Source organism: Drosophila erecta, unplaced genomic scaffold (genome assembly GCF_003286155.1).
Source record: "Drosophila erecta strain 14021-0224.00,06,07 unplaced genomic scaffold, DereRS2 tig00000021-arrow-pilon, whole genome shotgun sequence".
Taxonomy (NCBI): Eukaryota; Metazoa; Arthropoda; class Insecta; order Diptera; family Drosophilidae; genus Drosophila; species Drosophila erecta.
Window position 1 is genome coordinate 5,939,639 of NW_020825198.1, and position 18,302 is coordinate 5,957,940.

General features: G+C 41.4%; 1 protein-coding gene across 3 annotated transcripts in view; it reads right to left on the minus strand.

Annotated features, from left to right (window-relative positions):
• LOC6545804 (Down syndrome cell adhesion molecule-like protein Dscam2) overlaps positions 1-18,302 on the minus strand; it is a 44,322-nt gene that overhangs the window by 9,495 nt on the left and 16,525 nt on the right. For all 3 annotated transcript variants that reach the window (XM_026976644.1, XM_026976642.1, XM_026976643.1), the window contains 12 exons: positions 14,864-14,940; positions 14,502-14,691; positions 12,375-12,540; positions 9,543-9,633; positions 9,122-9,209; positions 8,893-9,041; positions 5,446-5,569; positions 3,252-3,379; positions 2,513-2,649; positions 1,765-1,907; positions 746-907; positions 9-153 (listed from right to left, as the gene is read on the minus strand). In XM_026976644.1, the coding sequence (XP_026832445.1) occupies positions 9-153; positions 746-907; positions 1,765-1,907; positions 2,513-2,649; positions 3,252-3,379; positions 5,446-5,569; positions 8,893-9,041; positions 9,122-9,209; positions 9,543-9,633; positions 12,375-12,540; positions 14,502-14,691; positions 14,864-14,940 (1,600 nt within the window). The remainder of the gene's footprint in view (positions 1-8; positions 154-745; positions 908-1,764; positions 1,908-2,512; positions 2,650-3,251; positions 3,380-5,445; positions 5,570-8,892; positions 9,042-9,121; positions 9,210-9,542; positions 9,634-12,374; positions 12,541-14,501; positions 14,692-14,863; positions 14,941-18,302) is intronic.

Sequence of the window (18,302 nt, forward strand, 5' to 3'; positions counted from 1 at the left end):
GAACTCACCCCGTTCCAATCAGTGGCTTTCCGTTGCGCTCCCAGCGAAAACTGACGGGCAGGTCGCCCTCGAGGATCTGGCAGGAAATGGCGGCGCGCATTCCCTCGCGGAGCATGTTCGTCATCGCCTGGATGGGCATAATTTTCGGCGGCACTGCAATCGGAAGGAAGCCATAAAACATGAAACAACAGTCGTAAACCAAAAAACGCTTTGATGGGCGGGGGGCAAAAACGGTTAGTGTCGCGAAAATCGGCTAACAATTGCCATGGCAGTTGGCTTGAGCACAAAACCCACTGAGCTCGATAATCAAGGATGTTTTGGTGGTGGAACTAAGGGGGCGTTCGCTGGGCGTGGCACTCGCATCAATGCAACTGCGGCTTGGCAACAGCTGCCGAGTGAATTATTATAAAGAGTAAGGCAGGAGGAGTCGGATGACGAGGCGCAGTTGCCGCAGACAGAACACAAAAGTCAATGACTCCATTGTGGGTCTACTAGCAGCCCACAGCCACCCCTCAGCCATCCAGCAACCACCCGCAAGCCACCCATCAAACACCACCCACCACCCACAGCCTGCATGTGCATTAACTGGGAAAATAGTTGCTGTTGCTTTTGCTGTTGCGGCTGCATAGTTTCGCTCGCCACTCTAATTGGAATAGTTTCATTGTAGCAGCTGCAGCGGCATTTTCAAGCCTCCATTTCCAGCTTGCGCTTTCGCAATTTTAAATATCGGAAAAGAGGAACTCACCCAGCACTTGGATCTCCACATTCCGGCGGGATGTTTGCTTCTGCTTGTTCTGGGCCATGCACGTGTAGGTGCCCGCATCCTCGAGGCGCTGCAGTTGCTCGATAATTAAGGTGCCATTGTTGTAGGCACGCTGCCTGCGATTTATGGGCAGCGTTTGGCCATCTTTTATATTATTCGTTTTTTTCCATCATTTTGAGGCAAGAAAAAAGAGCGTGAGAAATGGGAGAAAGCGGAAAGAGGTTGGCAATTAATTTGGCTGCACCGCATAAAACAAAGTTATGCGATTTATGACTGGCCATATAGCATTTGGTGTCTCTATTTTTTGGCACAGCTTATTTATTTGCATGCACTAGTGGAAGCGGAGTAGTTGTATAAGAAATAAGCAAAATAAAAGCGGATTTATTGATTCAGCTTGGGGAAAATATCAATGCTAGCTGCTTTGAAATAAAACACCTACATTTTAATTTTACATTTTATTTTAATGTTTTTGAATAGTTATACATTTAAGAAATTGCTTTGACAGCCTTCAAGTGTAAACTTCATATTTAATTCACTTCGTGTTTCAATATTTATTCACCTCAAACTGAAAATCGCCAGAGTATTGCTGATTACTTTTGTTTTTATTTTTATTTTTGGAAATATATGCATCATAAACAAGAATATATGTTAACGCACTCACATGCGAGCGTGCAAAGATAATAATTAATAATAATAAAAAACGCGGTTATTCGAATTTAAATTTATTTCGCTTGAAACCGAAAGAAACTGCGTTTCAAAAGAATAACGTTTGTTTTGCAGTTTTAATAATTTTCACTGATATGCGCAATAACAAACATACCATTTTTAATAACAAACAACTGGCCAAAAGGCAAATAAGCATAAAGCGAAACATCATGACCAAAAAAGATATCAAATATATATGCCACACACCGCATCGCATATCCGAATGGGTACACAGATATACGAGTATATACATATGCACATATTTTTTTAAATATATTTTTATACATATAGCTCACCTCGCTCCCAGTGAATTTTATCGATGGGGTAACCAGCCACGGGACATTTAACAATCAAATCAGAGCCAGAAATTCCTGTTATTTTTGGCATTTCGCGTATGTAAGGCAAGCCATAGATGTTCACTTTGGCGCTGTGCGAGACTCTGGAAATAAAACATTGGCAGACCTTTAGTTTGGTCCTCGAGATGGGGTCGTGAATGGGCATAAGACTTCCCTAATTTATTCGGGAAAATATTTCTATAGTTTTAGTTAACTGCTTTCTTTATTTGCAATCATAATTTCCTTTCTTTCAAATACATGAAATATACTACTTAAGATTTTAGCTTCATTCAATTTTAGACTAGGTTTAAATATAAATGAAATTATGAACAATGATGCTCATCTATTCCACATATCTATTTATGATTCCGTGCCTGATCCTGGACACTTTTCCATCTCTAGGGTGGAGTTGCCTTGGCTGCCTCAGCAAATCGTTTGGTTTTTATGCCGCTCCCCTGCCTGCAAACAATGCGCGCCCATTGTGTAGGACTTCTTTTTCCCCCAACAAGCCTTGAATGTTTTTTTCTATGCTACGGCTAAATTTATGATTTAGCATGGAAATGCTTTTTATGCCCCTATCGAGCCTATGCAACATACATGGCACAACAAACCCATACCCATTCCATGCAGCAGATCCATACCTACATATAGGAAAGTGCTCGCCGAGTGTGGTTTTTATTTTTTTATTTATGGAACTGCGGCTACTCACTTGCCAATTGCATTCTGGGCCGTGCAGGTGTACTCCCCGCCGTCCTCCTCCTTGACATTTGATATATTCACGTGGCTGATGACATCGTCGTGGATGGTAACATATTGACCCACTAAAAAGCGCGAGCTGTCTGGTATCTGAAGTGGGGGGAGTGGAAGTTCGTTATCAGAGTGGGCCAATTAGCCAGGCCCTTTTGGAGAGGCTCAGTGGGGAAATCAGGGGAGTGTCGGGGTGAAGTAAAAAATGCATGTAAATCGAATTGATTGAAACTGCACAAGACTTGCAAAGTGGAAAGTCTGTCCCTCGCTCTCTCTCTCTCTCCCTCTCTCTCTGAAGGGAAAATGAAAATTTATGCAAATAAACGAAACAAATCCCTGTAAATATAGCCAGGGCAAAAAAGGCAACAGAACTGAATTTCTTGAAACGAAAAAATTCAAGTGGAGCTGAGGAAGGAAAAGCAAAAGAGGGGCACTTAGCTTTCAAGGGTTGAAATTGGCTGGGTTATTTTGCGTTAGGTCGCATTTTGAGCAAAGGAAAATTTGGGATTTAATATTATTATTATTTGGGATCAAAATATTACTGTGGGAACAGAAACAGTGACAAATATCTAGCGAAATAATAGTATAATAGTTTCAAATGACGACTTAACTATCGGCAACTGCTTGGCGGAAACGGAAGTACTGCCTGCATTTCCGTCTTAAGCTCAAGCTGAGTTTGGCCGTTTGGCGGTTGAACTCACCGGAAATCCGTCCAGGGACCATGTAAATTGAGGCAGTGGATTTCCGGTGGCTACGCACTTCAATGATACCGTGGGTCCTGGCTGCAGCGTTTGCTCCGAGAACCAATAAAGCAGTTCCGGCGAGGCATCTGAAACGAACATTAAACGGAAAATGTGAGGGGATGGGTGTTAGTTGAAAACTTTGCTCAAATGAGGAGGCTGACTCTGTGGAAAGGATGCAGGGATGGATGGAAGGATGGAAGGATGTGTGCCTGTCTGTGGGGCTTTCATTAGTGCCTGTTGAAATGGCTCTGCTGCACATGTGTGTGTGTGTGGCTGTTTGAGCTTGTGTCTTTTCTCATCCTTCAGCTTTTTTGATTGCAGAAAGATGATTGCATCGATGGCTTGCTTCTTAATTATGCACATGACTGAGTTACGTGCGAGCGGGTGTGGAAATCTTCATTAAAATGGCACTCAAAGGGAATCCAATACTCCGAGCAAAAAAATGTAAATAAATGCGAAAGGAATGCGACAAGATTTTCTAAATTTATTAGTTTGCTGATTGCGTTTTCCATATGTTTTTTTCCATATGTTACACTTCATCAAATTATATGTTATATGATGTGCATTTCTGCGCTTTGAAGCTCCGATTCCCTTAAAAGGACATTCAACATCCCGCTTCGAGAGATTTCAGTAAGCATTCCCAGATTTGCACTTTTCGTGTGCGAAGCACTTGCTCAGCCTTCATTGCTTTTCCTTGCGTATTGCTTATGTTGAGCCAAGGCAAACGGAAAATGCATTTGACAAGCGAGCAAATGCTATCCAGCTGATGGAAATTGTATCAATTTCCTCTGGCGCAGTGGTAGCATTTTTTGGCTCTGGCATTCCCAGTTATAAGCTGCCATATTTGTTTGCTCTCTCGCACACTCACACACTTGCAGAGCACAGTGACATACGAATACTGTTGCAGCGTTGACACAATTGCTGCCATATCCGGCCGCTTAATGGCGCTTTTCTCGGTGGTTGTGGGTGGTGCGGGGGTGCGGGGGGCTTTTGACGCCCCAAAGGAAAAAAGAAGGCGGTGGGATTCCACTTCCTGGCCCGCTTTTCTCCCCCGTTTTCCTCTATTGTGCCAAGCATGCCAATAATATATCGAAATCAATTTCCGCTTACGCCTAAAAGCAAATCACAAAATGTTGCCAAAGCGACAAAGCGCGAATGTGTCTGCTTTGATGTTCATGCGGCATCGGATAACAAGATAACACAGATGGAAGGCCAATAAAGCGGATTATCTCTCCTACGGGAAGTGGAGAATCTGGGTTATTGTGTGGCTGACTAGTTCATGTTTCTATTGGAAACTGAAACCAGGAAATAAATTAGTTTTTTAATTGAGAATTAAGGCTTTCTATCGCATAATCTTTATGACAAACTGGCAAATACTAAACAAAATAAATAATAACGAGTGTTTGTAGAGAATATCATCTCTTTTAATCTTTTTTAACAAAATAAAACGTGCAAAGCCGAATTGCTATTGAATCAGATTTATTAAATTTAACTTTTGTTTGAGGTAATATCATTAGGACCAGAAATCTGTATTTTAGAACTGTAGGTAAGCCTTTTAAATTATACTTGATGTTCTAAGCCGACTTAACTGCTTAGGGATTTTCCCCATCGTAATGCTGATGATCCCAGATTAGTTTTAATCATATTGGAGCTACGCATAAACCCCTCAAAGCGCCCGGATTCATTATGCTCCTGTTTCGTGGAGTGTACGTGGCCCCAAGCCAGCTAAGCGGTACAATGTGCTCCCCCATTCATCTGTAATATCCTGCCCCGCCCAGAAACAATGCCCCTCTGTTTAGTGGCTGCGGCTAGATTTTTAGTGCTGGTAATAAAATTAAGTCGTCGTCGCTGCGTTTTATGGGCAGCTCCTCGTTGTTGTTGCTACACTGTGATTTGTCCGTGCGTTTGTTGTTGTTCGTGTTGTTGGTGAAAAATGTTAGCAATTTGCTAAATTAGAAAATAATGAAATGCAATTATGGCAAACAATTATTTGTGTGGTCTGCGGTCATCATTCGCCGGCTTCGAGGAGGATATTACACTTTTGATTGAGATGGAATGTTTAGGGCGTGGGCGGCCATAAGTGGTTATTAATGGCCATAACGATAAATGGCAAATTTATTAGCCCCATCAGGCGGGCAATATCATAACTTACCGCCCAACTGCAGTTCAGCGGTGGATTGGATCTGCTCCCATTCGTTGGAGACGAAGCACTGGTACATTCCCGGGTCCTCCTTTTGCACTTTTTTAATTATCAGTCTAGGTGGATCGGTGAGGATCTAATTAAAGCATAAATTATAAATATATATTAACATAACGATTAAAACGTATTTATTATTATACCCGTTACTCGTAGAGTAAAAGGGTACACTAGATTCGTTGAAAAGTATTTAACAGGCAGAAGGACGCGTTTCCGACTATAAAAAGTACGTCCCTCTGTCCGTATGAACGCCTGGACCTCAGGAACTGAGATGGTAACTAAGTGGTAAAAAAACTGAATTTATTTATTCAAAAATCATAGAATCCACTTTATTCAAAAACTCAATATTTACGATGCGTCTTTTCTGCATAACTTGGTCAAAAATGGTCCCACGACTAAAAGATTTACAGTTTTTTACTCCTAATTACCTCTACTAACCATCGCTATCACTTTTTGACGGACTTTGAAAAATTAATTTTTGGCCGAATTTTCGTCTTTTTTGTAAGGGGTAACATCATCAAAATTTGCAAAAAATGGCAAAAAATTAAATTTCCAAACTTTGAATTCACATCGATTGGAATTTAAATAACAAGCTCAACGATGTATGACATTCCATATTTGGACAATTATTTCGAATGTTGTGATAAAAAAACTGAATTTATTTATTCAAAAAATCATAGAATCCAATTTATTCAAAAACTCAATATTTACGATGCGTCTTTTCTGCATAACTTGGTCAAAAACGGTCCCACGACTAAACGAATTACAGTTTTTTACTCCTAATTACCTCTACTAACCATCGCTATCACTTTTTGACGGACTTTGAAAAATTTATTTTTGGCCGAATTTTCGTCTTTTTTGTAAGGGGTAACATCATCAAAATTTGCAAAAAATGGCAAAAAATTAAATTTCCAAACTTTGAATTCACATCGATTGGAATTTAAATAACAAGCTCAACGACGTATGACATTCTATATTTGGACAATTATTTCGAATGTTGTGATAAAAAAACTGAATTTATTTATTCAAAAAATCATAGAATCCAATTTATTCAAAAACTCAATATTTACGATGCGTCTTTTCTGCATAACTTGGTCAAAAATGGTACCACGACTAAAAGAATTACAGTTTTTTACTCCTAATTACCTCTACTAACCATCGCTATCACTTTTTGACGGACTTTGAAAAATTAATTTTTGGCCGAATTTTCGTCTTTTTTGTAAGGGGTAACATCATCAAAATTTGCAAAAAATGGCAAAAAATTAAATTTCCAAACTTTGAATTCACATCGATTGGAATTCAAATAACAAGCTCAACGATGTATGACGTTCCATATTTGGACAATTATTTCGAATGTTGTGATAAAAAAACTGAATTTATTTATTCAAAAAATCATAGAATCCAATTTATTCAAAAACTCAATATTTACGATGCGTCTTTTCTGCATAACTTGGTCAAAAACGGTCCCACGACTAAACGAATTACAGTTTTTTACTCCTAATTCCCTCTACTAACCATCGCTATCACTTTTTGACGGACTTTGAAAAATTAATTTTTGGCCGAATTTTCGTCTTTTTTGTAAGGGGTAACATCATCAAAATTTGCAAAAAATGGCAAAAAATTAAATTTCCAAACTTTGAATTCACATCGATTGGAATTTAAATAACAAGCTCAACGATGTATGACATTCTATATTTGGACAATTATTTCGAATGTTGTGATAAAAAAAACTGAATTTATTTATTCAAAAAATCGTAGAATCCAATTTATTCAAAAACTCAATATTTACGATGCGTCTTTTCTGCATAACTTGGTCAAAAATGGTCCCACGACTAAAAGAATTATAGTTTTTTACTCCTAATTACCTCTACTAACCATCGCTATCACTTTTTGACGGACTTTGAAAAATTTATTTTTGGCCGAATTTTCGTCTTTTTTGTAAGGGGTAACATCATCAAAATTTGCAAAAAATGGCAAAAAATTAAATTTCCAAACTTTGAATTCACATCGATTGGAATTTAAATAACAAGCTCAACGATGTATGACGTTCCATATTTGGACAATTATTTCGAATGTTGTGATAAAAAAACTGAATTTATTTATTCAAAAAATCATAGAATCCAATTTATTCAAAAACTCAATATTTACGATGCGTCTTTTCTGCATAACTTGGTCAAAAACGGTCCCACGACTAAAAGAATTACAGTTTTTTACTCCTAATTACCTCTACTAACCATCGCTATCACTTTTTGACGGACTTTGAAAAATTAATTTTTGGCCGAATTTTCGTCTTTTTTGTAAGGGGTAACATCATCAAAATTTGCAAAAAATGGCAAAAAATTAAATTTCCAAACTTTGAATTCACATCGATTGGAATTTAAATAACAAGCTCAACGACGTATGACATTCTATATTTGGACAATTATTTCGAATGTTGTGATAAAAAAACTGAATTTATTTATTCAAAAAATCATAGAATCCAATTTATTCAAAAACTCAATATTTACGATGCGTCTTTTCTGCATAACTTGGTCAAAAACGGTCCCACGACTAAAAGAATTACAGTTTTTTACTCCTAATTACCTCTACTAACCATCGCTATCACTTTTTGACGGACTTTGAAAAATTAATTTTTGGCCGAATTTTCGTCTTTTTTGTAAGGGGTAACATCATCAAAATTTGCAAAAAATGGCAAAAAATTAAATTTCCAAACTTTGAATTCACATCGATTGGAATTTAAATAACAAGCTCAACGACGTATGACATTCTATATTTGGACAATTATTTCGAATGTTGTGATAAAAAAACTGAATTTATTTATTCAAAAAATCATAGAATCCAATTTATTCAAAAACTCAATATTTACGATGCGTCTTTTCTGCATAACTTGGTCAAAAATGGTACCACGACTAAAAGAATTACAGTTTTTTACTCCTAATTACCTCTACTAACCATCGCTATCACTTTTTGACGGACTTTGAAAAATTTATTTTTGGCCGAATTTTCGTCTTTTTTGTAAGGGGTAACATCATCAAAATTTGCAAAAAATGGCAAAAAATTAAATTTCCAAACTTTGAATTCACATCGATTGGAATTTAAATAACAAGCTCAACGATGTATGACATTCCATATTTAGACAATTTTCGTCTTTTTTGTAAGGGGTAACATCATCAAAATTTGCAACGGGTACTGATGGTCGGGAAAGTCGAATATAGCATTCTATCTTGTTGTCAATAAATATTAGAAATATTGTCTCAATTTAATGGCAACTTTATAGGAATGATGTCAAGACTTTCAACCACGAAGTGTCATAAAAATCATACCGAATTGAACGAAATAACCTCTCCGCTTGAGATTTTAAAAGCCGATTAAATTATGGATAATATGGGGGTGTCTGCTCACCTCAACCCGATTGTCCCTGAGTATGGGTTTGCCGTCGTGGAGCCAGTTGACATCGTGGACCGGATGGCCAGAGACAATGCATTGGAATTGCGCATCCTTATCGACATCCACCGTCTGCACCTGTGGCTGCAGGTGCGCCGTCAAAGGAGCTGTGTTTGCGAAAGGGTTGCCAGCGTTTTGAGTGCCCATCTACACACATACAGTGAAGCCCAGAGCCAGATGCACTCACCTGTCACCGTTAGCGACACTTGGATGGTCTCCTCGCCAGCCGTATTGTTCACCCAGCACAAATATTTTCCACTATCCTCGAGACGTGCCTGCGATGGACGAAATCAATTGGCAATCAGCGGGGTTTTCCATCACTTCTGCCCCTTCAACCCGCCCATTATGGGTGTAAAGAAAAAGTTTCAGGCTTCTATCTCAATGAAATTGGTTTTTGAAGATGAGGCTAAGGTTTTTCGAAAATAAAAAAGGTGGGTAACCATTTCTTGGCATATTTGATGAAATGATAGGATAAATATCAATCGATTCCTTATTAAAAATATGCAACCCATTTTGGGGCTGTTATCCAAAGCAACATCATAAAATTAAATGAAACTTTGCAAATGAAGTGAAATTTTCTGGTATTTCTCGCAGTGCAACCTACGCACCTTGGTGATTTTCAGGAGCCCTGCGGATACGATGGTGATGCGTTCGCTGAGTTGCAGCGGCAGCAGTTGCTCGTTCTCCTCCTTGAACCACCTGGAAAAAACGGAGAGAAAAGGGATGACAGGGAGATGAAATGCCGACCAAACAAAGGGCCAAGAACAAAGGCAAACATGGCGGAAATCGGGGAATCGGGAAATCGGGAAATTCATTTCCGCTTTATTTGCCCAAGATTTTGACAGTTGAATGCGAGTGGCGTGGACGCATTCGCGGGCTTTAAACAAATCGAAATGACGATTGAATTATCAATAATTTCGATTCGGCCACGTTTTTCCATTTCTTTTTTTATATTGTTGCCATGCACGTAGCCTTTGATTGTTGGCTTGTTGTGCAGGTCGAGGTCCATGCCAGATGAAATGTATTTCAATAGTTCGTAAAAATGATTGCACTTAAGTGGGCATAACGAGAGGAAGCGGGTGGTGTGGGTTTTATTCATACATATGAATATGCATTGCCTTATTTAACGGGTATTTGTGTTCGAATGGTCTATGAGTCGGGTATATCGAGTGTGTTATATGCTGTGCCGCAATAATGTGAAAAATCTCAATATTTAAGCTTAACATTACATGAGTACTGGTATTATATTTGCAGTAATCAGTGCGTTTTTTTATTTGTGTTTTGATTTACCTAATATATTTTATTCTTAACACAAAAAATCAAATGTGAGTCCACATTAATTTCCCATCTTTTATTTAATATGCCTTGACATGCATTTCATAAAGTGTATTTTCAGTATCTGTGAACTCAATTTGCATGAATTTCTCAACCAGAAGAACGAGAACGAATGCTGGTTGAAGGTTGCAAATATCTGAATTGCGTAAATCAACAGATTTTTTCCACTTTTATCTGGTGCGCGTGTCATAATCTGTTTGATGGCTGCCCCATCCTCACATCCCCACATCCTCCTGCGAGTTTTCCAAGGCGCACGCAGACACATGCAATTGGATTTTTCCCCATAAAAGTTATTGATTTTAATTTGGTTTTAATTGCACTTGAGTGCATTTCACGTCTTACGACGAGCATTTTGCAAAGGCATGCCCATTTGCCCCTGGCATGGCATTCCTTAATTAAAATCATTGAAAATGCCGAGCATGCAATGCGAACGATTTTCACTCTGAGCTATTTCCATATGAAATGCTGTCAAATTGGAAATATGGTCAGTGATTATCAACCACTGCATCAATATGCCACCGGGAGCTGAATGCCATCGAAAGCAGTAGGAGTATCGGTATGTGTAGGTGTGTACACAACAGCACAAAGGAATTGCCAGCGAAACAAAAGCGTCACTCGCCCGAAACTATGCAATGAAAAAGGATTTTTCAAATAGAAGCCAGAGCAGCGAGACAAAAACAGCGTAAAACACACAGAACTCCCAGGCACTGAGCAGCAGCATGGCCAACTATTTTCACATTTATGAGCAAGGACCTCCAGGTCGCCGCGGCAAAACAATGCAGCGACGGCAAACAAAACTCATCCGACCCACACACCCGCGATTCTTTTGCAGATCCTTGCCCGCCTTTTGGGTTTTTCCTCTTTCGGCACGGCGGGAGACATCAAATGAAAGGAGGCACTCGCGATGTGCCACATCCGGGGCGCATTTTTTATGCATGCAACTCGAAGGACGAACGACGAACGACGAGGGATAGCCATGAACCGAGTGCTGCCAACTACAATGGCATATTACATGGCATCCTGCTCGGACAAGGATACTCGGTTCTGGATCTCAACTCCCGCCATGCATGTTTTAGTGCCCGAAAATCGCCATGATGAGCCAAGTGCCAAAGTGGCCGCTCTGTATACGGATCGATGGCAGATGCCACCTCCTCACTCTCATCCTCATCCGTATCTTGAAAGTGCTAAAAACTTGAACGACATTTCAGAAAGCAATTTGCCATTTTCGGCCATAAACGCTGCTCGACTTTTGATTGATTTGTGTCCTCGGTCAGGCAATCTCCCGGCTCTTGTCAAGACAAACGCCTCCGCTAGTGGCCCAATAAACAATTTTGATGTACGAAGGCGCCTTCCAAAGCTGGCAGCTGTTAACCGTACTCCAAAGCGGACGTAAGCATAAATTCCCGGACAAGCAAAAGAAAAGAAATTCCCAAGAAGCTGGCAGCGTGCGATAAAATTGGCCACGACTTAAGGACCCTTCAACTTTTGGACTTCTGAAATAAATCTTTCTTCATATTAATACGTTCATTGTAAGTACCATTAAAACCCATTGATTAACTTCAAATAGCTTTAATCATAGGCTTATCCCCTATTATCCCCCAATAGGAGCGAGGGCCTCCCTCATTTCCATGAGAATCGCATAGAGAGGTCCTGCCGGCAGCGGCCTAACCCCGAATTCCGCCCACAGAGGGCGTCCCTGAGGGCAACGCCTCCCCAGCCGCCGTGCGTCCCACATTTTGACAATTTGGCTGACATTTTTATTATGATTTTTTGTGACATCGTGGGGCTCACGGTATTTTTTTCGCTTTTCGGTTCGTTTCGCCGCATTTTTTGTTTTGTATTTGCCAAGAGCGTTAAATATTTCACATTGCTATAAAGTGCGCGCCAACTGCGGCAGCGGTTTGGTTAACGCTGAAAACCACTGAGAATCGCAGCTGTGTGTCCCGTGTCCCAATGTCCCGGTGTCGCGATGTCCTGGTGTCCGGGTGTCCCAATGTCCCGATGTCCCGTGTCCTGTGACATGGCCACGTGTTCGAAGAGCTCATGCCGTTCTTGTTGATTTTTTGCGCGCGTTTTTTGCAATGTGGCTGTTGTGTTTTACTCACCGATATGTTGGCACCGGATGTCCTTGAGCTATGCACGGCAACGTTGTTTGGCCATTAAGGACAACATGCCGCATCGAATGCTTCTCCACGTTGATGCGCGGCTGTACCATGCCCTTGGGCTCCGTTACAATAATGCGGCCGGGATATGTGGAAATTTGTACTTCACCTGGGGACGAGAGAAGAAATATGGGTGGAAAATGCTGAAAAATATGCGAAAAAAATTGTTCAAGTGATGGCAGCTGACAGTGACCCCCATGGCTTTTACTTAGATTTAAGCGCGCCCCGAATTTATGGCATGTCCTGCGGTCCCCGTTTTACTGCATATATATTTTAATTAATTGAAAGTAAATGAAAGCAATCAACTTGATTGCTGGGCCACCTGGCCGCCCTTTTCCTCTCATTTCCTTCACCTTTTTTATGTTATTTCTGTTCTGTTTTTTATGGCTGGAAAAATCTTTGTTACAGCACACGCACAGGTCCTAAATCAAGGCTGCAGCTCCGGTGGGTCGTCAAATCAGGGCAAAACCATGGGAATCTATAACGAACTTTAGAGATATCGGTCTGCTGTGCGCCTGTGTATTATGCAGCCTGGCCTAACTCAATTCTGCATCTTCATTACGGTGGCCATTGTTTGGATACAGCTCCATTGTTCGCCCGTCCAGTTATTGTGCAAAATAAATGGATTTTTGGCTTAAATTGTAATTACGTGAGTCGGTCCCGAAACCCGTTGCCTACTTTTGTGGGCCAGGTACAAGGATCTGGTGCGGCGTGCGCTTGATAAATGAATTACTCATGACCGTTGCACAACCACCATCCTCGTGTTACACTTTTAATGAGTGCCATTCAGGCGGATTTTAGTGGTTGCCTCTACTGAGTGTGAGGGAATCACCCAAATTGGCATTGTTTCACACACACAGCTACGCATTCCAGGAGCCACTAATATGCAGCTCATAATTTTCGCTTTTGGCCAAAACTCGAGCGCAACTTGCGGTTTTTGCGGCTCGGTTCAATTTGATTAATTAAGCAAATGGCTGGCATACCGGCAACCACAAATTGCATTGGGTTCGGAGAATCCCATAAAATGTAACATTAATATAGCATATAAATTCTGTTTTCAAGATGCAAACATCGAGTGAACTGTAAATAAACCTGGCAAACAGAACACAAAGTCGTACAATCACTCGCACAAAAGGAAAAGGATTTCACATCGTAAAGAATAAAGGGGGAAAACGGCTGAAAGCAGTGAACTTTTATCGTATTGATTGATGATGTGAAATATGCGCACAAAGGCTAATAGAAATTCAGCTTAAGCGCATTTTCACACACAATAAACTTCAAATAAGGGAGAGAATTTATCTCGGCTAGCATCTCACGTATTGACTGTCGGACTGTCGGCACACAACCAGAATCCGATGTACTACATATTTACTTGTGTGTGGATGGTGCACGCATGGTGGAGATTCCATTTCGGAGCAGAACTCCCAGGAGCTCAATGCCCTTTGCCTGCCGATTGAATGTCACGCGTCATAAATTATGCACAAAACGACAAATTGACTTTGGCCGAAGAGGACAAACTACTCCTTGTTTGCTTGGGACTTAAGATGAAAAGACATAAAGGACAGAAAGCGGAACAGACCCGTATTTATGTTCTGAATTACATCTTGTAAGCATATTTTTCCAGCAAGAAAGAGTTTTACTGCTAACAGAGCCCAAGGGAAAGTCTTTTTCAACAGTTTGTCAGAACTTTAAAGCTAGGATTCACCAACAAAGTAAAAAGTGGAATGTTTGTGCTGGTCAGTAAGCCCGGTAAGTTTAAACAACCCACGACCGTAAGAGGATTTGGTTTCAAGAATGAAATATGCTCAATTTTTCGAAAGTGTCGCCCAAGAAAAAAGCTGCTTAATTGTCGTGGCACACACACACCTCGCCCTTCAAAATGACCTTCATTGGTTATTTATATAACTTAATTATAGCTGCCCCGCCAGCTGAGCCAACAATCCGTACGGGTCCGGAGTCGCAGCGCACGGAGTCTACTATCCAGTGCCCAGTGTCCAAAGTCCCGGATTCGGGGGCAACTCATGCATCGCCCAGATGGACGATTAAGCTGGAAATGCGATTATCACGTACCTGTCAGTCTATTTACAGTGCGGCATGTGTAGCTTTTGTACGCATCATTGGGCCCCGCATTATTTATGTACAATTCGCCGTTCGATAGCACCGTGTACTTGCCACCGATGTCCGTGTTCGGATACAGATGCATGCCGGTGTCCTGCACCCAGGCGGTGACCAATACGAATTCCGACATGTAGCTGGGCACCTGTGATAATAAACACATTCGAGTTGCGGGTGTGAGATGAGCAAATTTGATGAGCAAGCCATGTTTTTGGTTCGTATAACGAGATTTGTGGGTTACGTGCATTTTTTTTCGGCCAAGCGAAAGTCCCTTGAGTCGCCTGGCGACAACGGATGATGGATGTGAATGCACTTACCTGACATTTTAGCACCGCCGTGTTGCCCGTCATCACGTATTCATCGTGCACCTGGACCGCGTACTTCTGGTTGACGACTGTAACGAATTAAAAAGCATATTTTATGCAAATGGCATTGGCTTTTTAGGGTAATGCTGCCGACTGACTGAAGTATTACGTATACGCGACGTGGGCCGACAAAGCGAAACAATTATGTTTACCTCCCACTCGCCGCCGTTGGCGTTTTGCTTTTATTAGCCAAAGGACCTTGCATTTGGCTCCAGTATTGTGTGTTTTTGTGCGACTTTTAATTTTTAATGCGGCAGGACCGCATAAAAAAAGGGATCCGCTTGGCTGCGGCAGCCGAAATATGTGCCACATTAAGTTCAGTCGTTGCCCCGCTCGCCGTCACAAAATGAAAATGGAAAACCGGAAAACCGGAAAACGGAAAACGGGAAAACAAAGCCCGCCTGCCCTAACATGTCCAACACATTGTGACACTTTACAAAAGTGTTGCCGTTTGTCAGCCAGACGAAGGTGGTTCGTTTCGTTTCGGCGGGCGGAAAGGGGGGTGGCAGGCTGGTGGGGGTGGGGGTGGTGCTGTGGGTCGGATGACAAGGCCGTTAAAAAATTGGATTTGGCAATTTGAGTTAAAGATTTTTTCGCTGTGCGAGCTCGGCGCTAAATTAAGAATGACAAGGATCCTGGCAATGACAGAAGTGCGCTAAGGCACAGTGGTTGAAGGTGTGTTGAAAATGGCAATTAAAATATGATAGAGCTATAAATTTAGCTTTTTTAGCGATGGAAAAAAAAAACCAAAAAAATAAACTAACACAGCAATAAAGATTATTTAACATTTTAATACAAAATGATTTAAGTTTTGAATCCTAGATTCTTTTAGGAAACGATTTCATTCTAAACATCTGCATATATTAGACAAGACATGTTTGAATACTTAGAATTGAATGGTTTTAGCCATTTTCCTTTTCAATAAGCGGAGATAGCATTTTGAAAATACCTTCTACCACTATGCCAGTGACCAAATGCCTTGCACTTTCCAGCCAAGAGCTTAGCCCAGGTTAGTTGCTGCTGGCAGTTGGCAAATTAATTAAGACGGACAAAGGCAATTGCCAGCTGGCGTGCGTAAAGTGCGTTCCGGTGTTGGCCCTCATCGGGAATCCCCTTCGAGGGCTAATCGTAAATAGATTAGGTCCGTTGGCCAGCGGCGTTTTGCCAAAACGGAGCCGAAAACTTGGCCCAAACGAAACCGCTCGCAAATGTTGATCACGCTCGACTTTTTCTGGTTCGCCGTTTGTTTGCCAACTTTAATATGCTAAAATTGGATAAAAGTTTAATTTGAAAAGTTGTTGTTATTGTTTGCCTACCCCCCCTGCCGCTGCTGCTGTTGTTGTTGCTGTTGTTGCTGTTCTGGTTGTTGGTGCTGTGAGAGTGACTGAAAAACTTTGTGACAACATTTTATTATAATTCCTCTGGCCGCTCTGTGTAGTTTAGTACAATTTTGTTTTTGTATCTTCATTATTTGTATTGCCAGACTCCCGAACAAGCGACCGATTTTTTGTGCACTTCCTTCCATTTTTGTTGGCTTTTCTTCTCTTCTCTTTTCTTTTATTTTCTTTTTTCGGGCGTAAAGCTTTCTATTTTCAGCAAGGCAAAAGTTTTTTCGCCTTTCATGTTGCATTTTGCATGGAAATAGCGCAACTGAAGGACAGGGGCGCACAACAATGTTGTCGAAGGGGCGGCGCTCCAAGAGGGGCGGGGGAGCATCTAAAAAAGGGGGGGGGGGGAGAGCAGACAGAACCAGGACAGGACCAGGACAGGAACAGGACAGCTGGGCAGGAGAGTAAATATGAAAGCTAAGTTTATAGTCGCCGCACAAAGTAAGTGCACAAAAAGGGAGCGGGCGACATTCGCTGCACTCGGATTTTGTGCGGAAATTCATTTCCGTTTTGTTTTGTGTGTGGGAAAGTTTTTCCTTCGAGGGGGCGGGGCTGGCGTTTTTTGGTGGGCGGGAAATTTATGTTTATGATGTGCGTGCCGGAAAGATGCTTTTGGTATGCCAGTCTTCGCTGATTTGCAGCTATTGTGCGGATTTCTCTCGGCCGGAATGTGTTTGTATTTTATTTCATCTGACTGCTTTGCTGACTATTAAATTGTGATTTGATTCGGAATTCGATTTATCCATGTGATGGGGAAAAAGAAATGCTATCAGTTGATGCACTAATGATAAATAGTTTGTGCATATTCCCGTTATATGTGTATAACAACTAACTGATTTATGGAAATCATTAGCACATGTCTATGCTGTAAATCGATAATTTTCCATATCTCTGCCAATTAAACGATGAGCTTCGACAGCACTGCAACATGAATTTCCCGAAATAGAAGTAGAAACGTAGTATGTTAATATGTGTGTGACAGGAAAGGCAATGGGAAGAACTTGAATAATCACTGCCTTTTTCAACTCGAAAATGAAAAGTTTCACATGCAAAACTCTGTAAGCTCCGTATCCTGTTGCCGTTCGTGGGGGGAACTGGAGGTTGGAGGAGGACTTAGGTGGAGCATCCTCAACAATGTGCATTCAACTAATTAGAAACAAATTACGCAGGTTTCATACACAAGCAGCCAGCGGCAGTCGACTGGCAAACTTTCCTAGCTCAATCACAAACTTTGCCTCAGAATCTTGCAAGGATGTGCCAAGGACTTTTCTATATGCACTTGGCATGGCTGGTGTGGGCACCTAGTACCTAGTGCATATACCTATGCGTGGTCGTCTATCTAAGGTGGGTGGGATGGTGTTTGCTTTGTTTGATGCAATGCAAAAGTGCAGGAAAAGTCAGCGCTGAAAGTCGTGGCTGCGGCAACTTTCTGGCTCCCAGCATCATTCATCACTGTCAGCACAAGTTCTGCCCTGCTTTGGAAAGGGGATCAGGATGGGCTGTGGGATGCGAGATGCGGGATGTTGTGGGCAGTGGGCTGGGGATGTCCTGCGGCCTGACAAAACCAAATGCCAGCAATTGCGTTTAAGCTTGACTTGAATATATATGGCGGGAATTTGTCAAGGGTTTGTTTTTTCTCTGCTGCAAAGTTGCGCTAATTACGCGCACTTAGCAAGCTCCCTCCAAGTTCTGGTTTCTAGGTTCGCCAAGTTATTCTTCTTCCAGTTGCTCCAGCTCCAAAGCGCCGCATCAAACTAAGCGCTGCCAATTAAAGGCAACGACTCCGGGCCAAAATGCTCACATTAGCAACTGAATTACTGGCCAGCAGAGATCGCAGATTTCTGCAAGAACTTTTGCAAATTAGGCAAAACGTTTTGCGCCAAATCTACGCGCTGTCAAATTGTTCAAGCGGAAAGCGCTCGCCACGAGTTTCGGTGGGGGGAAAAACAATTTCTGGCGCACATAAAAACCAAACGGAAACAAGGAGACTAGAAAGCACGGAG